Source organism: Pieris napi, chromosome 3, assembly GCF_905475465.1.
Source record: "Pieris napi chromosome 3, ilPieNapi1.2, whole genome shotgun sequence".
NCBI classification, from domain to species: Eukaryota; Metazoa; Arthropoda; class Insecta; order Lepidoptera; family Pieridae; genus Pieris; species Pieris napi.
The window spans coordinates 8,292,197-8,313,747 of NC_062236.1; the positions used below are offsets into that span (position 1 = coordinate 8,292,197).

Below are 21,551 nucleotides of genomic sequence, written 5' to 3' on the forward strand. Positions count from 1 at the left end.
ACTCGTATATTACAGAAATGTAATTCAAAAAGTTGCAAGAACAGGGATTTGTGGTACAAAATTAGGATAATTTACGCGCGTGGCTGAGTTCTTTTGAAGCGTAATGCTTACTTATTAAACTTGGGATTTTTCTTATTTTATTTGCATATTCTGTGTAGAATGTTGCAATTACTATAGTCTATTGTTATAGAACTTTCTTAAAAAAAACTTTTTTTAACCAAAAATAAATAAAATATATATATCTATATATATATAAATGAAACCCGTTTTCCGTTGTCACGACATAACATGAAAACGGGTGGACCGATTTGTCTGATTTTTTTTTGTTGTGTTTGTAATTGTCAGGAGAAGGTTCTTATAAAAGAATAACAGAAAAAAATTGCGCGGAAAATTAGAAAATTTAAGAATACTTAACCACCATACAATTCGAACTTTTTGATGTAACCTTATGGCGTTTGACATAACATTGAGAGAATGCGTGCTGCAAGTATCGTCAAAGAGGATGTAAGAAAAATGAATATCGTTTAAAATAAATGCTTCGATCGGAGTTATTATATTAATAATATAATCATTTGCGAGCCAGAAAAACAAACAAAGAATGTTGTATAACATAAAGCATTAGAATAATAAACACTTTGTTTCTGAAATATTTTTTAATTAATTATACCAATTTGAAATCAATATTCATAGTTAAGACAGGACAACGTCTGTCGGCTGTCGGGTCCGCTAGTAGGTAATAAAATAGAAACATTTCAGGAGCGTTGGCCTAATGGCTTGACCGTGCAACTCCTGATGTTATGCAGCTGAAACCTGGCCTTCTCCAATAGATTTTTATTTCTATGTGCGTAATTATCTCTTGCTCGTACTATCAATGAAACATCAATGATGTCTTAGGCAAAAAAACGCCGGCGCGTGTCATCCACAGAAGGCAAATAACCTACTTGACTACAAAAATACCTATAAGTTGTACCGCCAATGGATTAGTTTCATTGCTAAAAGAATATACATATTTTACAATTCATATTGGGCATTTTATGAAAAATATACAATTCAAGATGGCTGTTAATAGTGACATCAAATAATAACCAACGTTAAACTATAGATACAGGTTGTGTTCAAAAGCGTAAAATATTAAAAATCTTAATATATATAAATAACGTGTCACGTTGTTTGTCCGCTATGGACTCCTAAACTACCGAACCGATATCAATTAAATTTGCACACCGTGTGCAGTTTGATCTAACTTAAAAGATAGGATACCTAACATCTCAATTTATACCCGCAATATTATTTTATTGCAAATATTTGTTTATTATTTGATACAATTCTAATAGATAGCGCTGGTTTAAAAGTACCAATGTTTCACATATTAAGCTATCTACCTTTCACATAAGTTCTCTTACCGTTTCCCTTAAATACTACTATGTAATATAACAAAAACCTTAGCCACAGCAACGCTTGGCCGGTCTGCTAGTTAAAATATAAATAAAAGTTGGCTATTCAACGATATGATATGATATGAACGCTGGTCACTTCACGAAATGTCCAACCGTTTCATGAAGTTATCGAAACACATGCAGTACATGTTTTAATAGTATAGTCTTGTACAGTGGTTGTTTATCACACGTCAATGGCGATATGAGTTCAATACATCAAAACTGTCAGAGCGCTCGCTGCTTGCTAGTTGTTTACTTGTTATCCTTCAACGCGAAACAAAATTACTGATAAAATCACAATTTTGCAAAGATACTTATATAGATTTCGAATCCTTATCAATATATTACAGGACATTTATTTTTATTACGCACGAAGTTAGACGTTAGAAGTACATAAAAGCTTAATTTATTTCTAGATACCAACTACGAATATAAAATTGTAATTCGTTGTAATTTACCCGAAAAAGACCAATAATAAATTGCTCAAACCTCAGACCTAACAAAAAAATAAAACTTTTTTAGCAGCCTTGATTCAAGAAATAGTCTGGACCTGAAAAATCCCAATTCTTCTAATAATACAGAGATTTATCTAATATTAGCCATTTACATAACCCGATAGTGTTTCACACAAAAAGCCAAGGGATATTTTCCAAATTTATAACCATAACCGTGGCTTTAATCTGACAAAACCGTGCGGAGTTTATTGTACGACCAGAATGAGCCGGCTATATCCGGGAGTACCACATCCGGGTAGGAAGGGTAGTAAAACGCACGGCTCTCGTAAATTTGACCCAGAATTGACCCTGGTCTTATCGGACTATGAAATATTAGCGATAGTTAGACTGGTTCAATACTAAAACAGTTTTTAAGAGAACGTTACGGTTTAAAGACGTCTTTGCTATAACTTATGTGTTTATATAATGCAGTTATTTAATTAATAACATGTATGGGTTCAAAATTAAGAATGTTCATATTTAGATTTTAGTCCCACGAATTTTCCTAAGAACAATTACGATAGTTACATTCATACATACATACACATTATATACGTTTCAATGATGTGCATTACCGCCTACCTTTTAGTTGGTATACGACGCGGTTAATTTTTCAATTCACGGCAAAATTATTTCTGTTAAAGTAAAAATACGTTGTAATCTCTTTCGTATATAATATGACTTTAGTAACGGTTGTTATTTATTTTTTGATGTAGTAACTATTGCGAAAACTCATGTAGAAATCTCTTCTAAAAATATGCGCTGTTAACATTATTTCTTTATTGCTTATGATCTCATGTTTCCTCCTGAATTACATCAATCTACAACTCTCCTACTGCACAGAAAAAACATCCCACTTCAAGTATTTCTATTAGGTAAGAAGATATAGAAGGCATCTCTTGCCTATAAAATTATAACCACTGAAATATACGCAAATAGGTCTGGCCCATGTCCTATTAAGACGTTACACACTTCACACAAATTCCTATATACCATTTAGCTACATAAACATTAGTCCAGCAATGAAAATGTATATCATGCAAATATTTTGTAAAAACAGAAACAAGTTCACGAGTAAATTTATAGTTAGAATCGTTACTTTAAAAAATATGTCAGAAATTTTAAATGTCCTCATTTGTTTGAGCACAATAGTGGCGCGTATTTATCAACGTTGGAATAAAATGTACGAAGTTTGGGACAAATCCTATGATATGTGGAGTTTACAAATGAGCAAAAACTGTTTTATCCGTAGGTAAATATTGAACTGAATTTGTTGAACTTTTCGCTTAACTGTGGATTACGTGAATTTTGGGTTTTTAAGTATTTTTTGTTAGGCTTAAGTGTATATAGCTTACATGTGTTCAACAAGCTAATAATATTTATATTTTTTTTTAATTAGGTACCCAATTTTATTCATAATAGACCCAAAACACTAATTTTATGTTCTGAAGTGGCTGAAAGTGGTGGAAAGATTTTAATCTTAGCTGTTTGCGGTACTAAATGTTCATTGACAAAGCATGATAAATTTTTTGATGGAAATAAAGTGGTTTTAAGCATTATTAATTTTCTCTTAAATTAATTATTGGCATCCAAGTCGCATTTGTGTTTTAATTTCACTATATTTTAATGTGTCCAACTTTGTCAGTCAGTAAGTGTCGGTAAGTAATAATCCAGTTCATACAGATACATCGTTTGTTTCGTCTAAGTAATATATGACTATTCCCGGTTTCTTGTTACTTATTGAAGCGCCATCTAGTGATCTTAGTAAAATCTCGTACCTACTGGATCTTAAACGGAACCTCGTAGTTCTTTCAAGATCCACTAGATGGCAGGCTTTCTTTTAACCCATTTTTCAATAGCATCTTATTTCATTGGCAAATATCGTATTGAAATTTGCTATTAATAAATTAATTACTTAGTCTTATAAATCAATATTTAGTACAGTAATCTTTTATATAAATTCTTGTATAAAAATTAAACGGTTGATTTCACATAAGAGCATATAGGGTTCGTATATATTTTCAGTATAATTTTAGAAAATGTGATTTTAATTAAAATGAATTTGTTTTTAGGATTATTTTAAGCTGTACATGGTTACTGTTACAAGATATTACATCAAAATGTAACGTTGACTTATATAACCTTTCCGCTTAAAGAAACGATTAAAAGTTGAATTCCTTCGCAATTTGAACGATTTGAAATCTTAAAGTTGCGTTAAACTGGCATAATGGCCACCACACTCTACTTTGTCAATTTTTAATGATCCACGGATAAAATGATTCATTGTAAGATGCTGTTTAAAATTAATGGCTTTTTCATAAAATTACATTCTTTTATGATTGTTATGGACTTCAAAATGGACGCTTTTAACGATTTTAAGTATTTAATTACTATAATTAAATAGAACGTCCCTAAGGAATATAACATTACTGAGAAAAGTACGTTTGTAACTGAGAAAAAACGACTTTAATAGTGATCTGATGGTAATAATTGTTAGAAATCTAAGTTTTTCATCGATAACAATAATTATATTACTATAAAAAAATTATTAGAAGTATTATGGTCATTGAATTCAGAAAGGTATTGTAAGAATACTAATGTACCTACTATGTAGATATATCCTGCAATTTTTATTTTAAACAGACGAGTATGCGATAATAGACACTCTAATTAAGATTAAATACCTATGTATAAGCACGTAAAAACAAAGGCAAGTCGATGATTTTTTTTATAATTTCTTTCAGATAAATTAATCACAAACAAAAAACAAGATGGCGGCGTTCGTAGCAAAGCAGATGGTGGGCAACAAGTTAAGCGCAGTTAAAGGTATGTATTTATCGTAATTAATATTAAGGCCTTGTGCAAAAAAGTTAAAATGTTTCCTTTCAAACCGCCGCTTTTCTAAGAAGGTATCTGCGGGGGAAGTTTTTCGTCAATTAAATCTAATGGTATAGATAAATATTTATGTATTTATTTACACTTCGTTACCAAAATCATACATATAAAAAAAGCAGGTAACATAAGTTATTTGGCAACGGGCGGCCTTATCGCTATCAAGCGATTTCTTCCAGACAACCCTAATATGGAACAATAAAAAAAGAAACACCTACATAATACAATAATATAAATAATGTGTTTCAGCGCCGCAAACTTTGTTCCCGACTAGTATCCAACTGAATCTTAGTAGCAAGTAGTAGTCAAATACCTTTTAAGCCTTAAATAATAGATCTATGAGGATCTCATTCAAATCTTTAGTAAATGGCATGACGGTTAAGAATACCGCTGAAGTCGCGTTCAATTCCCGAATGGTCTAATCGATTATTCTTTGCATTCAATCAACATTGCTCTTTAATAAAATATTATGAGTAATTACTTAAATCCATGAGTGCATGTCACCTACTTGCAACATCAACATCAAAAAATTAGAAAGCCGTAACGTAAATTTGACAAGATCAAGGCCCAAGGGATATAGCGCCACTGTTTTAGTAAATACCCGTTTATTTATTTAAAAATGGGTTTCCTAAAGGCATTACGATATAATACTTAATAACTTGCTTACAGAATTCTTACAAACAGTAAATAGGTCATCTAACAGATAAGGTATTGCAAAATTTTGGAAATGATAGCTTTATAAACTGTGAGTAAGAATGTTGGTCAATTTAAGGGAAAATTCATTAGCTACCTAACACATCCTTGGAATAGCAGCGTTAGAATGGTTCTGAGAAAAGGAATTTTAGGGCTGAAGTAAATTATTAATGAACGAATCCTTCGGGTGTTAGACACTTATATATAACGAATTAATTTCAAGTACATATAACCGTTTCCGTTGACAATTTAAAAAATCATTATATATAATTATCCTTTTTGTGTAGATAGATACATAATATGTAATAACAGTATTCCGAACACGATGAAGTAGAGTTTTATATTACAATCTCTGCTCAATTTATAAGAATATAAAATGATACAAAGAGTGACACCTAGCGATTGTCGTGAGATCGTGAGAAATGCTTATTTGGCCAATATTTGTTACACGCTGTATTGTGCTATAGTCTTAATGTCAAATACCTAAACTATAGTTTACCTAACTGTATGTATACCTCAAAAGGTTTAATTTCGCTGTTTTTTTTTTAAATATTACCTTTAATATTTTTTAAATTATTATATGCCGCCCTTTGCCTTTTTTTAGAACGGGGACGCAAACAGGCAGGATACTTACCCGATGTTAAGTGATACTCACGTAGCGAGTGCGTTGCGGGCCTTTTTAAAAATTGGTTTTCTTGAAAGACACTGAGTCGAATACGTTCGGAAATACTTCAATGGGTAGCTGGTAACATAGTTGTGGCGCGGAAAAACTTCCTAAAATAACGCTTATTTGTGGAAAGATGGACGACGAGATGATACGGGTGGAATTTCGTATTCTGCCGACGTCCGATGATGCTTCCCTAATTCTTTTTTCCTGATTTCATACATACTACTTTAACGAAATAAATAAATGTTATTTATTTTATATAACTTATATATTTATAATGGACATATTACAAATGCTGGCAGATTATTTTTATTATTGCTATGTAGGTATACTGTATATTTGATTGTTATGTTTAAGTTTAATAAATATATTGTTGTTTTCATTTTAAAAAAATATCACAAATGCTTTATTACATTTCAACATTAATTTCATGAACAAGAATGCCAGATTGATGAATAAATAATTGCCTGTAAATAATGTGTGTGATAAAAAACTAAGCGTAAGATCATCAGTTATAGTGCTCAGTCGCGTCTCTAAATCTTACCTTAAATGCCCAAAAACAATTTCATAACTTATATTAACTTGCAACGAAATATCTGGTGTTAATTTGTTCTTTGCAGTTTTCGTTCACTTTAAGTCGCGGAAAGCAGAAAGTTTTTGTGTATTAAACGAAAATCCAAAGCAATTTTTTAATATTTGGGCTTACAATAATAAAAATCTTTATACAAAGATGATCCGTCAAACGACTTAAGATATTAAATGCTTCATTAAAATTGTGTTTATTGTTGTACAAAATATAATAGCATCGTCTCTGGAGACACACCCCAGATAGCAGACACAGATAAATGTCTCTTGCGGACGCGACTAATGAATAAAAACCGCTTAAGCGCTGATTTCCCCGTGGGTTTACTTGTAAGCGTTTCCCGTTGAAAAATGTTATTGTTATTAATAATACCTGCTCACTGTATACAATGTTGTAAGAACGACAATTCATTATTAGTCTAAGTTGTCTTGTAATGTCTTGTCTGACGACTCATTGGTCTAGTGGTTAGTACCCCTGACTGCGAATCCATGATTCCCGGGTTCGATCCCCGGCTGAGACGAATATCGATGTGATGAGCATTTGGTGTTATGCTTAGGTCTTGGGTGTTTAAATATGTATTTATATGTCTATCTATCTATAATATGTATGTATATCCGTTGCCTAGTACCCATAACACAAGCTTCACCAGCTTAGCATGGGACTAGGTAAATTGGTGTGAATTGTCTTTAAAAAAAAATGTCTCAAAAAAAAATACAAAATCTTTAAAATATAATCAATTTGAATTTTAGATAATAAACTTATATCGTGTATAAAATATATACCCCGTAATGTGGATATATCGAAATCTCAAGGGATAGGGAAATCTCAGTCAAACTAAAACTTTATAAAAAAATGTATTAATTTAATTACATTTTAATCTAAATATTTTTTACAGTCTCGCTATTCTCGTTTATTGCAATATATCATATTATTCCATTAACCAATTGAGGTTGATCTTAATGTTACCTTAAATATACATTCCTTAAAATTAATCTATTATTATAGATTCGGTACTTATAAATTTAATCTGGAAGACAGTAATTATTTTTATTCTACATATATTTTTTTTGATATGTCATAAATATAACACCGTGTTTAACATTTTATTGGTGTTATAATAACATAACTATTAAATTATTCAATCACTTAAAATTATTATTATTAGATTTATACTAATCACAGCAATCCATAGAATACTCCTTATTGTGAAACAGACTGATTAACACCCTTTTTCTCATTCCCCCATACGGTTCTGGGCTATAGCCCTCTCTATTGCACTCCTCAACGTACGCCATCTTGATTTTCACTTCATCATCCGGGATAAGGCTTCTTCTTCTTAATTTCCGTTTTAACTGCTTTCTTCCCTCGTTCCTAGAAGCAAACTCTAGCCTCTGTGGACTGGTGTCCTCGACTGGTGAATGGAACAGCTTTTTGCTTTTTAAATTTAGAGGTTTTCGGACAGGAGAATCAGTTTCCATCTGAAAATAAAAAAAACTTGTATTTGTAGTGGACTTTAATCCTATGGCGAATGTTAGGGTGCGTACAGACTATGTAACATATTATATAACTTGTGTTTTATAACACGTCCACATTATGTAACCTTGTAATTCAACATTATAACATAAAACAATACTGTACACATTAGAATAACAATGTTATAGAACCATTTTAAATAACAAAAGAAAAACAAAAAAACGTAGATGCTGGGTTCGTCCTAGCATACATATCAATAACATGTTTTATAACATTCAGTATCCACATTATCTGAAACATGTTGTATAGCAATGTTGTATAACATGTTATGTTATATAGTCTGTACGCACCTTTACTTTTCACATAAAACAAACATTGGAAATGATATAATATAGAGATCCGATATTAATTAACATATTTTAATGCTGCGATTATTTTAATGAAACCAATATATAACATCATATAATATTTTTTACTAATTACCCTAACTACATGTTCAACCAGGCAGTTCCTTACAAACATTTTCTGATGTTTAATTTTTTGTGTTTAGGTATCTACCTAGATTTAAACGTAAAAGTATTTACAAAAACGCGAGAAAAACTTTGCAGAAAATATTCTCAGAGAGTTCATGAATTATTCGTGACCTAAATAGTGATCTTCATACTTTAAATAATTCTTTAGGCGCCACTAAGTTATTAAGGAAGTTTTTTCATGTCATCAATCTTACCATCGTGGTAGGGGAGCCCACGATGCTAAATGGGGATTTACTCGAGCGTCGTAGAGACCTATTGGGATGCAAAGCTTAGATAAAAAGAAGAAAAAAATGTTATATGATAAATTCCTTTTCATCGGTGGGGGAAGCGGCTATAGATAGTTAAATATGTAAAAAAAAACTGTTGCATGGACATCCTCGAGCGCGTCAGATATTGATAGCATCTATGCCCTACGTATTTTTAATAATGTACGTATGTTAATCTGATCGTTTGCATGATGCGGGTGGTTGTATTTAAGGGTTGAAAATTAAAAAAAAAAAAAATTTATCGAGCGCGTCAGATTTTCTAAGGGAGTGTTAAGTGCACCAAAAAAAAGCTCTCATTCACTAATCTGACGATTTCGATGGGACGCAAACTCACAGCCATTTTCTTAATTTGCAAAAAAAAATCGCAATTTTGAAATACTCAAGCGCGTCAGATTAAGATATATGTGGTTCATCTTTATGTTCTAAACGTACTGTCTCATAATCCGACGATTATCTAGAGGGATTCGCCTGATCTGCCAAAAAAAAAATAGAAAAACGGTTCACCTAAAGGGCCATCCCTGCAACTTCCCGCTAATTCCATGCCTGGGTGCTTAAAATTGATATTTTGAGCTCGCTGAGTTCAAAGAAATAACATTTCTATGCATTTGAGCTCTCCCAGCTCGAAACTCTGATAGAAGTTTCATAGAACACTATTTTTGGAATTTTCAAACCGCAATAACTTTTGAATGGATCAAGCAATTTTCACGCGGTTGGCGGCATTCGACGCAGTTTTATCATCCTCATAAATAATTTTGCAATTTTAATTGATCGAACCACAAATTTCGGAGTAATCCCGAAAAAACACTTTTTCGGGTTTCTTTCGTGTACGATATCTCTCGAACGAATCAACTGCTTTTGACCAGCTTGGTGGCGATCGACGTGGTTTTTCAAGCTCAAAGGCGGATTAGTTTTTGAAGTTGATCGATAAAGAAACCACTTTAAAAAAAAATATTTCTTATTTTTTTAAGATTTTTCAAAATTTCTCAAAATCTATCGGTCCGAATCGGTTCAAATTCACAGGAAATGTAATTTTGAGGGAAATATTTAGAACGCCGTTTAGTAGATTCCGATCGGTTTAAGGAAATGTAGGCATCACGCAGCTGCACGCATTTAACTTTATCGACGAATTTTTGTTATTTCGGCTTGCGGAAATCGTCAGATTATATATTTTTCATTATTCTTGAATTATTTCCTTCAAAATAAAAAAAAAATTAGCTATGCTCGAGAATGTCGAGATGACGTTTTTTTTTTACAACTTTGTTGCCCTCCCCTTTTTTTCCGTCACTCTCAAATTGTCAGATTAGTGGAATATACACTTTTTAGGATGTAATTAACTCACCCTACCTTAATCTGACGCGCTCGGGAATTTCTGATGGTCAATTTTTTTTTACTAAACTGATCCTGTCTCCTTCACGTGCGGCTTTATATATGGGCCTCATATTTTGTGGAGGTACTTAACCGGGTACAAGGTATCCCCCTATATATTAATCTGCCGCGCTTTAGTAAATCCCGAAATCCCCTCTTGGGCTCCCCTACCATCGATTTATGTTTTTGTTTGCCCCGTTTTATTTCCAACTTATGACTAATTTAAAAAATATAACAATAAATGAATTTTAAAATAATAAAGATATGAAACTCAGTATTATGTATTTAACTTTAAGCTATAAACTACTTTAAAAAGTAAAAAAAAAATCAACATCTTTTCGATGATCACAACTGATGTATGCATTCGAAACGTCCTGTTATAAATTCGCGTTTATATCCCTCAAAGTAGGTTTATTTAAATGTGTAACACGCGTAAATATGAACCTAACAACAAATTGACTATGGATTATTATGAAACTTCGCAGAATAATAAACCCATGTAAGATAGAAAAGACGCGCTGATTTGAGTTGGGACAAAAAAGATCCAAACATCCGTTCGCTGTCTACCTGTTTCTTTGTATTGTAGAAGTACCTGCTACTCTCAATTTCTATGAATCCCTTACACCCAAACGAAAACCGATAATTAGATATTTTGTAAAAGCCACACTAATAATATTTATTTTATTCAAAACGTTAATACTTCATGTAATATATGGTTTAATTAACATCCCTTAATTAACATAGGTATTTTATCTTCTGTACCTTTTGTCTTGTTAATTTGATTTACTAATTATAATTTTTAAAGCGTTTCACATTTTAAACCAAGTTTGCACTCAAAGGTTTTATTATAAAAAAATACCCAATTTTAATTGTATATCTTAGAAACAATATAACTATGGTACATGAATATTAAATTAATTTAGTAGTAAATATACGTATGGAGCCACTGTTTATTAGTTTCACGTATCACAAATGTCAAATAGTTAGTTACCTTATCAGTATCCGAAGCAAATTCCAAGGACTCGTTCAACCTGTTATTCCTGATGAGCACTGTTAAATTATCGCGGGTAATTCTGTTTATTGGTGTGGATGTGATGGCCGCCATCTTCGTAAACACCGTAATGCGTGCGTTTCGTATGCCTGGTTGATGCAAACTGACCAATTTATGATCTAGTAACTAGTTCGACAATCAACTGTTGAGTGTTGACTGGCGAGTATCTACTGACACACAAGATTCGAATAACGGGAGACCACACAAACAACAGCTTAGGTTTTTTACTTCCAGTTTTAGATAAAACAAAGTAGCTGTCATCTGCAGAATCATTAAAGAGCTGTCAAAAAGTTGGAGTATTTGTCATCTTGACTTTGACTGTTAAATAAGAGCCACCACATTATATCGTCATTATTACTTTTAAAAAAACTTAACTAACAATTATTATAACATTTCTGTATTTGTAATTTTAAACATTGTCTTTAACATAGCCTTTGTCACGTAAAAAAAATCTCAAGAGCAGAAGTGATTGCATTGCTTGTGTAAGTACAGTACGAGTCCTGACTTCGATTCCCGTAAATAATAATAATAGTTTGATGGCACAAAAAAGGCTGAATGCTTGTCACTAAAAAAATAAATCAGGGCAAGCTTTTTTATATTTATTTTTACATATTCTATCGCACACAATTAACTTGCATTATTTATTTCTAAGTTACCGAATAAAGCTGATCCAACAATATTATTGGATCACCTTCAGAACATTTTCAATAGAGAATACATACCTATATTCCATTTTACACCAATTTTTATGCGATTTATTCATTTCTAACCCGGAAATCTTCAAATTAGGTATATTAATTTGAAACATGTACTATTGAGCAAAGAGATTTAATGGCGACTACTAATCATCTAATCAAGTAATTCCAAAATAAGAATATAGATCGCAGGCTTCTGCTGAAGTGAGAAGATCCCAGTTTGTAAAACATGTTACATTGTATTTCATGTACATGAATATGTAGGGTACAGCATGGTCATGAATATGTAGGTCTATGATTTACATTAATTCTCTATTGTTAATAATAACCAAACAACCCAAAAGAATAAATTTTATTCCTGTGTCTTTTGTTCAAATATTTATTAAGAAAAAACATAAATTGATTATCTATATTAATATACGGATTAATTCCAGTTCCTATTTCTATTTGAAACAAAACTTACAGCTGGTGCTTTCGGGTACAGTTTAAAATAAATAATCTTCATTGTTTTAGTTAAAAAGAATTTAAAAATATCTTTCAAACAATGCTTCAAAGAGCGGATTTGAATTTAAAGTCTTACAAGTTTTATGAAAGATAGTTTCCTTCTGAGATTTATTTTGAATGAAAGTACCCGTATGTGTCGAATTGCGATTTTAAAGTATTCATTTGTATTTACAAGTCGAATTAGCAATAAATTCTCGTGTTTTGGCTTATGTTAAAAAATATTAAGATAGATTAGTGGTACTATAAAAGTTTAGTTAAATATTTCGTATACGAATGCGATAGTAAATTTTCGATGTCCCATTTCATAATATATATAACATAGTTTGCAATTGGCACATAATTCTCGTGCTTGGGATTAGTTACAATTATGTCCATGGAGCACTTCTTACGTTTCCATTGTTATTCAGACTTCGGTGTCGTGTCTTGTCTTATCGACTACATAACTCGCACTCGATTTGGTGTGGAGTTGAAAATTGACATAAGATTATATAACTATATTTTTTCACATGCCAGTACTTTCATTTTTTATAAAAGGAAGTAAGGAATATTGAATTAGATATTGTTCAGAAAAGTGCAACCATGTGCAAATTTCTAGCAAATGATAGTGAATATAGTCTGTTTAAAGTATAAAAGTCCTAATTAATTAAATGAATAGGAATACTTACAGGGTATAGCGTGAAAGGGTGGCATTACTTTTAAATATTTGTATTTAAATGTGGTCAATAAACAACTCACAGTTTTACACCTCTTTATTATATAAATTACAAGTAACATACAACCAACTTTGTACATAACTTCTTATGGTCTAATATTTTTGTTATATTTATAATCTTTTCTTGTACCATATGCAAACACTTTTTTGTTATAGCTAAAAGTGATCAGATATTTATATTAATATATCGTGGTATTTACTTAAAACATTTTAAAGTTGGTTTTAAATGTTTATTCTCGTTCATTTCTGTTTATGTACTATCCTATGACTTTAAAAGATTCACAAACAGTCATATTTTTATTTATTGATGTTTCTATATATAATATGTATATTATTTGTAAATTATCAAAAGTCATAAAAGATATATTACTAAATACTCAATTATAAAAACGATATTTTAATTAGATAATTACAATCACCATCATTTTGAACTTTTGCCTATCTTATAATATAACAAGGAGTAAAAAACTAGACAATATTCCTCAAATATAGCGATAAACACTTTGTCTGATAGTATAAAATATATAAATATACAAATAAATCACTGTGAAAAAGCTATATTGTCTAGACATACATAAAATAAAATTCAAAATCTTTTATTATCCATTATGGAATCATTGAAGAAAATATTCCGTCAATGTATCTTTAATAACCGTTCACCATATTAAAATAGCCGCATTATTAAGTCTCCGGGCATCCTCAGTCTTCATAACAGATTTTAAATGGCACTCTCTATAATCAAAGCTAACTAATACTTACCTCTTATAAATAGCTTTATTAATCTCCTATTACTACAATTCCCAGTATCAAATATCAGATTATCACAGTCCGTCACACTAGCCAACAAATTATATTAACGATCGTAATACCTTGTATGAAATTAGAAGTAACGATATTCTTGTTTTTTTTTTATTTGTGAGTATGCCTCCGCGAGTTTATTTGACAGGTACGTCACAGATGTATTGGAAGACATTTTGAACGCTTTAAAAAAGGCATCTATAGCCGCTTCACTACAGCTGTTGCTATTGACAAGGTTCTGCTTCACTTGCAGAACCTTCTTTTCTTTGTCGGCTTCTTCTTTACGAGTACTGGCCATTACCCAGGCCTGGTGGTCCTCTTTAGTGGGCCTTATATGTTGGATCGGCTGGTATTTAGAATGGCAGGAACATCTGAGCCGGTAGCACACAATGCACTGCTCCAGCTCATATTCATCCAACATTCTAAGTAGTTCTTTCTTCTTGTTCTGCATATTGAGGTCCTGAAAGTATTTTTGAGCGATTAATTACATAGTTTAATACTTTAACATAATAACCCAAAAGTTGGCCTAGCGGGATGAGCGTGCGCCTCTCAACCCTGTCGAATGTGTTCGAATCACGGCTGTGCACAAATATTTTTTACACGCTTTATATAAGCTTCACCTGTATGTATGTATGTATGTATGTATGCATGTATGTATGCATGTATGTATGTATGTATGTAACCGACTCCTTCGGACTCGATGTTGACCCACTTTTAACGGACAGATTTAATTCAAACTTTGCGCACCTGTCAAAGATCGATGATAATGCAATAATCCGAAAGAAAAAACTAAAAAACACTCTGTGCCATATTTTTCGACTATCGTGCAACTCACGCTTTTTCACAATAATACCAGTATTTTTTGTTCATTACTATTTTCAGCCTAATTTAGGAATTATTTTTCACTTTTTAGTTTGATGCGCTTTAAAAGCGTGTTTTTTTAGATTTTTTAAACTATTATTTATTTCTTTCTAAGTGCGGATTTAACACTCGCTTGTAGACTGAAGTATAAAATAGCGAGGAAACTGGCATACCTTAGAACGAAAAATAGACGAAGTGTGAGGCGCAGAAGACGCCAACTTACCTATTAATAAAAATTAATTATCACGAAAAAAATACACAGAACTGAGGCCCAGGTTAATTAGATACAAATTATACAGGCTATTACCACTGGTTTTTTTCAATACATACTTTGACATATCTTTAGTTATGCACCACAAAAAAGTCAACCCTATTTTTTGCTAATTAAATAGACAATATTGTTTTTAAATTACCACTTACTGTAAAATACTACTTACTTCATTAAATAAACAACTTACCAATTGGTATACTTCATCAATATTAACACATTCTTTTTTACAGATAGACATATTCAAATACTAAGTGAAAAAACTAAATAAATGTTTTAGCACGAACAACTTATGCGTATGAATGAAAAAGACAAAATGACTCAGACTGGAAGGTATTAGACCACATTGTTCGTAGTTTTAACCAAAAATGCGAGCAAACAAAAAACAACCATATTTAGTTGCATATAAGTGTGAAAATATTTTGCTTACGAATAACAATATGGATTTATAGTACCCTCTGTTAGGTAAAATAAACTCTAGTCAAACCTGCCTGTACCCGGATTTCCAAATAACGGACCACTAATTGTACACTAATTACATTAATTAGCAAATTACTTCAATAAGCTATGTAAGCAATACATGTCTCTAACTTACACTCAGATACTTATTGCAAATTCTGATAAAAGTGATATTATTGTTTATTTGTATAACGCGTTAAATTAAGTGAAAATAACTCGAATCGGAATAGAATTAGTCTATAACTATAATATCTTCTTTTATTGAAAATCTCCAGATTGTTCTAAGCGATTTAAAAACATCGAAGGGTTTTTTGTGATTTGTGGCAAAGATTTCATTTTACTGTTTAAGTGCATCTTTATTGTATAGAAGTAAAAGGAAATTAGTCAACGTATTTATAGCAAATAAATATATTATTACTAGCAGACCCGCCAAGCGTTGCTGCGGCTAAGGTTTTTTATATTACATAGTAGTAAACTATTTAAGGAAAATGGTAGAAGAACACCAGTCATGGGGACCACCATGCTTTGGTGATTATGCCATAAAATTGTTGCTAATGTGAAACGTTGGTACTTTCAACACAGCGCCATCTGTTAGAAGTGTGACTATCAAATAATAAACAAATATTTTGCAATAAAATAATATTGCGGGTAAAAATTGAGATGTAGGCTATATTATCTTTTAAATCAGATCAAACCGCACACGGTGTGCAAATTTCATTGATATCGGTGCGGTAGTTTAGGAGTCCATAGCGGACAAACAACTTGACACGTAATTTATATATATTAAGATTTTACCAAACACATAATAATTAAGAACGACATTAAATAAGCACAAAGGGTGGTACATGAATTCTTCAAGTCCATTTATTTTATGAAGCGTCGCCGAAGCGTATCGTGAGGCAAGGCACGTCCTAGTTAAAAGCGAGCCCACAAATTCCCGACATTGCTGAGGGGGGTGTGATATTTGCCGACGCCATATTGGGACCTGCCGCATACCACAGCGTCAATATCGAGAGGGACCTCTAGAACAATAAGGGTATTAAATAAGAAAGTGGGTTATTCGATTTAGAGCGTTTATGCCTTTTGTTCCCTCACGTCAAATGTACTTTACGTTTTCTTTACGGCTCAGTAGGTTTTTTATTAATGTATTATGTTGAAGTCAAACGAATTTAGACGAACCGTCTTTGCGTTTATTTTAGGTGTCACGTAAGGATTGCAATTTGGGATATAAAAATTCAAAAGAAAAAAATAGGTTACTTTTATATGATTTTTTTAAGTATTAGTTGCACATATAAATTGGATAACCTTTTTTAATCACTTAGCCTCACTATTGGTGGTTTCGGAGTTCCTTTATACAATAAATTAAGTGAAATTATTTATTGTCCAAATAAACTTGTGTGTAATATTAATACACATACAATATTAGTTACTACAAGTAACCCTTTAGTAACAAGTAACTAATATTGTGAAATATTTTGTTAAAAATTAAGAAATTTAACATAAAATCATGTTCTGTAAAATAAAAAAAAAGAATATAATACACTATTGTCAATATTTTATTTATTAAAATATATCCTTGTTAAATGTTTATACTAAATCAGTGGAATGGACTTTAAGGTTTTAGTAAATTACTGATTCTTTTTTATATGTAGAAATATGTATTCAAAATGTCTTAATTAAATAACAAGTTACATTGTTAAGCAGATATTGGATTATATTATTATAAACCCTAGATTGTAAATTGCAATATTCGTGTACTTTATCCGATTGCTAGATATTCTCTATAGTAATAGATTCTAAATCATAGTCTATGTCCTCAAAGTGCGCGAAATATTTGCAAGTCGCAGTCAGGTCGTCTGAAAGTCCGTCACGTAGCCCAGACATACTTACACGTCACGCCAGGGTTTAAGTGATATTTCTATTATGTTATTTGTTTGTAGACAAATTTTCCTTTGTATTCAATTACGATTGACATAGCTTATGCCTAGTAAATCACAGGGGAACCAAGACGCGTTAACAGTTGACCAAACACTATATTCCAAAAAAAATATTATATCAATATTCTTCGCATATAATTGTAATTTTTTACTATGAAAGAATTCATTTATTCATTCGCTCTTTTAATTAGAACATTAAACTGAATTGAGGTTCGCAAAGATGTTAGGTACTAAAGACATTTTATCGTGTATATCTGAATTGCACTAAAAAAAATAGATTGACACAAGTGTGGAAACGCGAAGGCTGAACGGTTCACAGAAGCCAATTGAAAACGATTTTCATTTCACAGACAATTTAGCAGTTACCGTGGTTACGCGCACATAAAACCCTCTTTGTAAAGATACTTTCAAAATACTAGCGACATCTATGCTAAATGTGTTTGAATTACCTTGATGATTTTGCTTTAGAATTCAGAATCTCGTAAATACTTTTGTATTTATGTGAAACATTTTCTTTTGCAAATATGTCATTTTTACACGCTTTATATTAACTTCACCTGTATGTATGTATGTATGTAACCGACTCCTTCGGACTCGATTTTGACCCACTTTTAACGGACAGATTTAATTCACACTTTGCGCACCTGTCAAAGATCGATGACAATGCAATAATCCGAAAAAAAATAAAAAAAATTTAACTAAAAAATAAAATGCGCTAGCGTGTTTTTTAGTTTCTTTTAACTATTATTTATTATATTTATAAAAAGGTCTTATTTGCTTTGTATCTTATTTTTAAGAATATACGTATATTGTCAATACACTATTATAATCAAAGTGTCCTAGCGGCAAATAATCGCAAAGCTGCCCGCGAAAGATAACTCGCTTCAGTAAACCGCTTCGCTACTACTATCCGCTTCTGTGACTCTGGTATTCTGAACTTGCCTTTGAATAGATTTTCGGGATAGTTTAAAGAACAGAGAGGAAGATAAAACTGTCAAGATATAAATAATAAGTAGTATGAATGTAGCCTGCATTCAACTGTGCATACAACTTTTATACATCACCGACGTTAACTCTTTGTGAGGTTTAACAGGATTAAAAAGAATGGATTAAATTGAGTTTGTATCTAATTAACTATATTGTGAATTATTTTAGTTATGAAAGATTTGTTGGATGATTTATATATGTTAACGTAAAATTGTAAACACCGTTAGATTGTAATCTATCTCGCGAGATTATAAACTGTCGAAAGATTGTGAACCTCAGCTTACTGCTTACAATTTAACGTATTATTATTCGGTAGATTGTACTACACTAACTTAGTTATCATTCAAACTTCTTCGGTCAATTACAGATTAATTTCACTTTCCAACAATTGCATATAACTACCGAATAATAATACGTTAAATTGTAAGCAGTTCGTTGAGGTTCACAATCTTTCGACAGTTTATAATCTCGCGAGATAGATTACAATCTAACGGTGTTTACAATTTTACGGTGACATATAGATAATAGAATAGATTTCGGTATTTAATAGAAGAATATTTATGTAATCTAAGAGCATAGCTATCTCAAGATGTCCTGTAATCGGATTGCGGGCTGGGATCTATAATCCGAGCAGTTTTTAATTTTCTCGGCGCGACGCAAATTAATCTTGCAGATCCACAGTCTACGACAAAAATACTTTTTCAAATCTCAATCGCTTAACCTCGCCACAAAAGATTCATTCACAATACATTTTCATGATTTAAAGTTACCGCTGGTAAAAATAACGAATGTTGTCTTTAGAAGAAGTCAATATTTATATTGTCACTATACTGTTACAATTCTTTTTGGATATGAAGCAAGAGTTAAAAAGTGTTTTGTCGATTAGATTTTAATTACTCTTGTATTGCATTTTATAGATGAATAAAACAAAAGCTAGCAATATTTGGGATTTTTTGTAATAACTGGTTGCTAAAAGAAAGGCTTATTTCCAGTAGTTATCAGTTTTAATAAAATTATACTAATTTAATGAACCATGAGATATCAACCCTTTAACCTTCCATTGTCTACCAAGAATCACACACAAGCCCCCAATATCAAACAGTGGATTGAGCACAAATAACTGGGAAATAAGATATGAATATCAAGAGAAAAGGCCAATTATCACGTCAAATGCACGCGCTTCAAGTGTGGCGCGGAAATTGCGGCGGCCATCTTGTCGGAAGCGAAATTATCGCGGGAATGAGTGCCATTCTCATATTGATTAGATTCTACGCTTTTTAGGTACGAGCCTTTTTGACGTTTGATTATTTTTAAACGTATCGTAACCGTTTCATACTAAAATATATTTAATTTAAAATTTAATCTATTATTTCCTTTGACTTATAAAAAGTTTGATTCTTTTAATCACAGAAAAGGTCTCTCAATTTTAATCTTCCTACGCGAGGGTTGGTTTTGAATAAATTTTACCTCAAAGTTTACGAACTTAACTTAACTTGAGAAATAGCTAAATTGATGCCTCACAAGGACTTAAAGACACGTTAAATATTAACTTATTGTTCTTAGTTTTGCGTTTTGTTTCGTTATATCTTTACAAAAATTAAATTATAATATACATTAACATCGACAAAGGAAGTGAGTAAAATATAAACATAAGGGTGCATCGCAGCAAATCCGATTAGACGCTCTTTGATTACGCAAATCAGGCTTCTTACGACCCCCGCCGGGACTAATTTTATTACGTCACCGATCGTTGATATCGGGCAAGTAACTCGATCCAGCTACTCGCTTTATATGTCTTTCTGTAGCCACAGCGTCGCAAGTTCAAAAATTTATTTTCATGCGTTTAGTCTGATTCGGTTCTTCCTACCTTCCTTGTTAGAATGAACATAAGAATGAATGAATCTAAGAAGAATTATAAGTGCAATTAATAAATTTACTACGAGTATATGAAGCCATATGGAAGCTAGAGCTTAGTACAACTCTTTAATATTTAAAAAAAAAATGTGTTCAAAGCTTTACCGTATGTATACTTACTTGGTTTCAATTTCGAATGTTTATTTTAATCCCAATGTAGGCATTTTACCGAACATTTAAGTATATTCTGAATAAATAACATTAAACCAATTCTAATAAGATTATGAAAATGGAATCACTTCGTCAGTGAATCCAAACGCTCCTCAGACGTCCACACTTTCTCTTAAGAAATTATTAACTTTATTCCAGACAGTATTCATTTGTATGAAGTTGAATAGCAAATAAATAAACCTCTTTCACTATATTGTTTCTCACTTAATTTTATTTTACAGATGGATATTTTGCGACTAGCGCGTTCAAACTGATGTTAACTTAATAAAGTCGTTTAAATATAATGAAATTTTAACATAATTCTATTTCAAAACATATTTCCCTTAGTTCACTGATTTTAATCTTAGAATAACGAACTTGTGTTTCCTAAATATTACTCTATATATTACGCATCATTTGCTAAAACAAATTTATGGAAAATATTTTTATTCGTGTATTTTGTTATGGAGATGCCTAAACCGAGAACATCAACTACTCTGCTTGCTTTACATAAAACGATATTTTTACGCAAGCGCAAAACTATTTTCTCTTAAATAAATCACCGTAACACAAAATGCATTAACATGAGGTGCCCACCTTGACGTATGCCCGTGTTATCTGTCCGATTCTGATGGATCCCGTTTCCCGAATTTTGGGGAGAATATTGATTATTCTGATGGCAACACTGCCCAAAGATTGTGTTACGATTTATTGTCGGCTCTTATTTAAATTGTTTGCTATTTGATATAGGAATTGGGAAAAGGTTAAAATAGGTCACCTGAGTTGTGAATTCTTTGTTCTCTATTTTTCTTC

General features: G+C 31.6%; 3 protein-coding genes across 5 annotated transcripts in view; 1 reads left to right on the forward strand and 2 right to left on the reverse strand.

Moving 5' to 3' along the window:
* LOC125063134 (complexin) overlaps positions 1–21,551 on the forward strand; it is a 134,038-nt gene that overhangs the window by 69,162 nt on the left and 43,325 nt on the right. For all 3 annotated transcript variants that reach the window (XM_047669369.1, XM_047669368.1, XM_047669370.1), the window contains one exon: positions 4,675–4,756. In XM_047669369.1, the coding sequence (XP_047525325.1) occupies positions 4,702–4,756 (55 nt within the window). In that variant the 5' untranslated portion in view covers positions 4,675–4,701. The remainder of the gene's footprint in view (positions 1–4,674; positions 4,757–21,551) is intronic.
* LOC125063135 lies at positions 7,611–11,683 on the reverse strand. The gene is made up of 2 exons (XM_047669372.1): positions 11,394–11,683; positions 7,611–8,243 (listed from the first exon to the last, which is right to left on the reverse strand). The coding sequence occupies exons 1-2, from the start codon at positions 11,505–11,507 to the stop codon at positions 7,938–7,940; spliced, it is 420 nt and encodes a 139-aa protein (XP_047525328.1). The 5' UTR covers positions 11,508–11,683; the 3' UTR covers positions 7,611–7,937.
* Positions 13,387–15,627, reverse strand: LOC125063133. The gene is made up of 2 exons (XM_047669366.1): positions 15,482–15,627; positions 13,387–14,622 (listed from the first exon to the last, which is right to left on the reverse strand). The coding sequence occupies exons 1-2, from the start codon at positions 15,530–15,532 to the stop codon at positions 14,245–14,247; spliced, it is 429 nt and encodes a 142-aa protein (XP_047525322.1). The 5' UTR covers positions 15,533–15,627; the 3' UTR covers positions 13,387–14,244.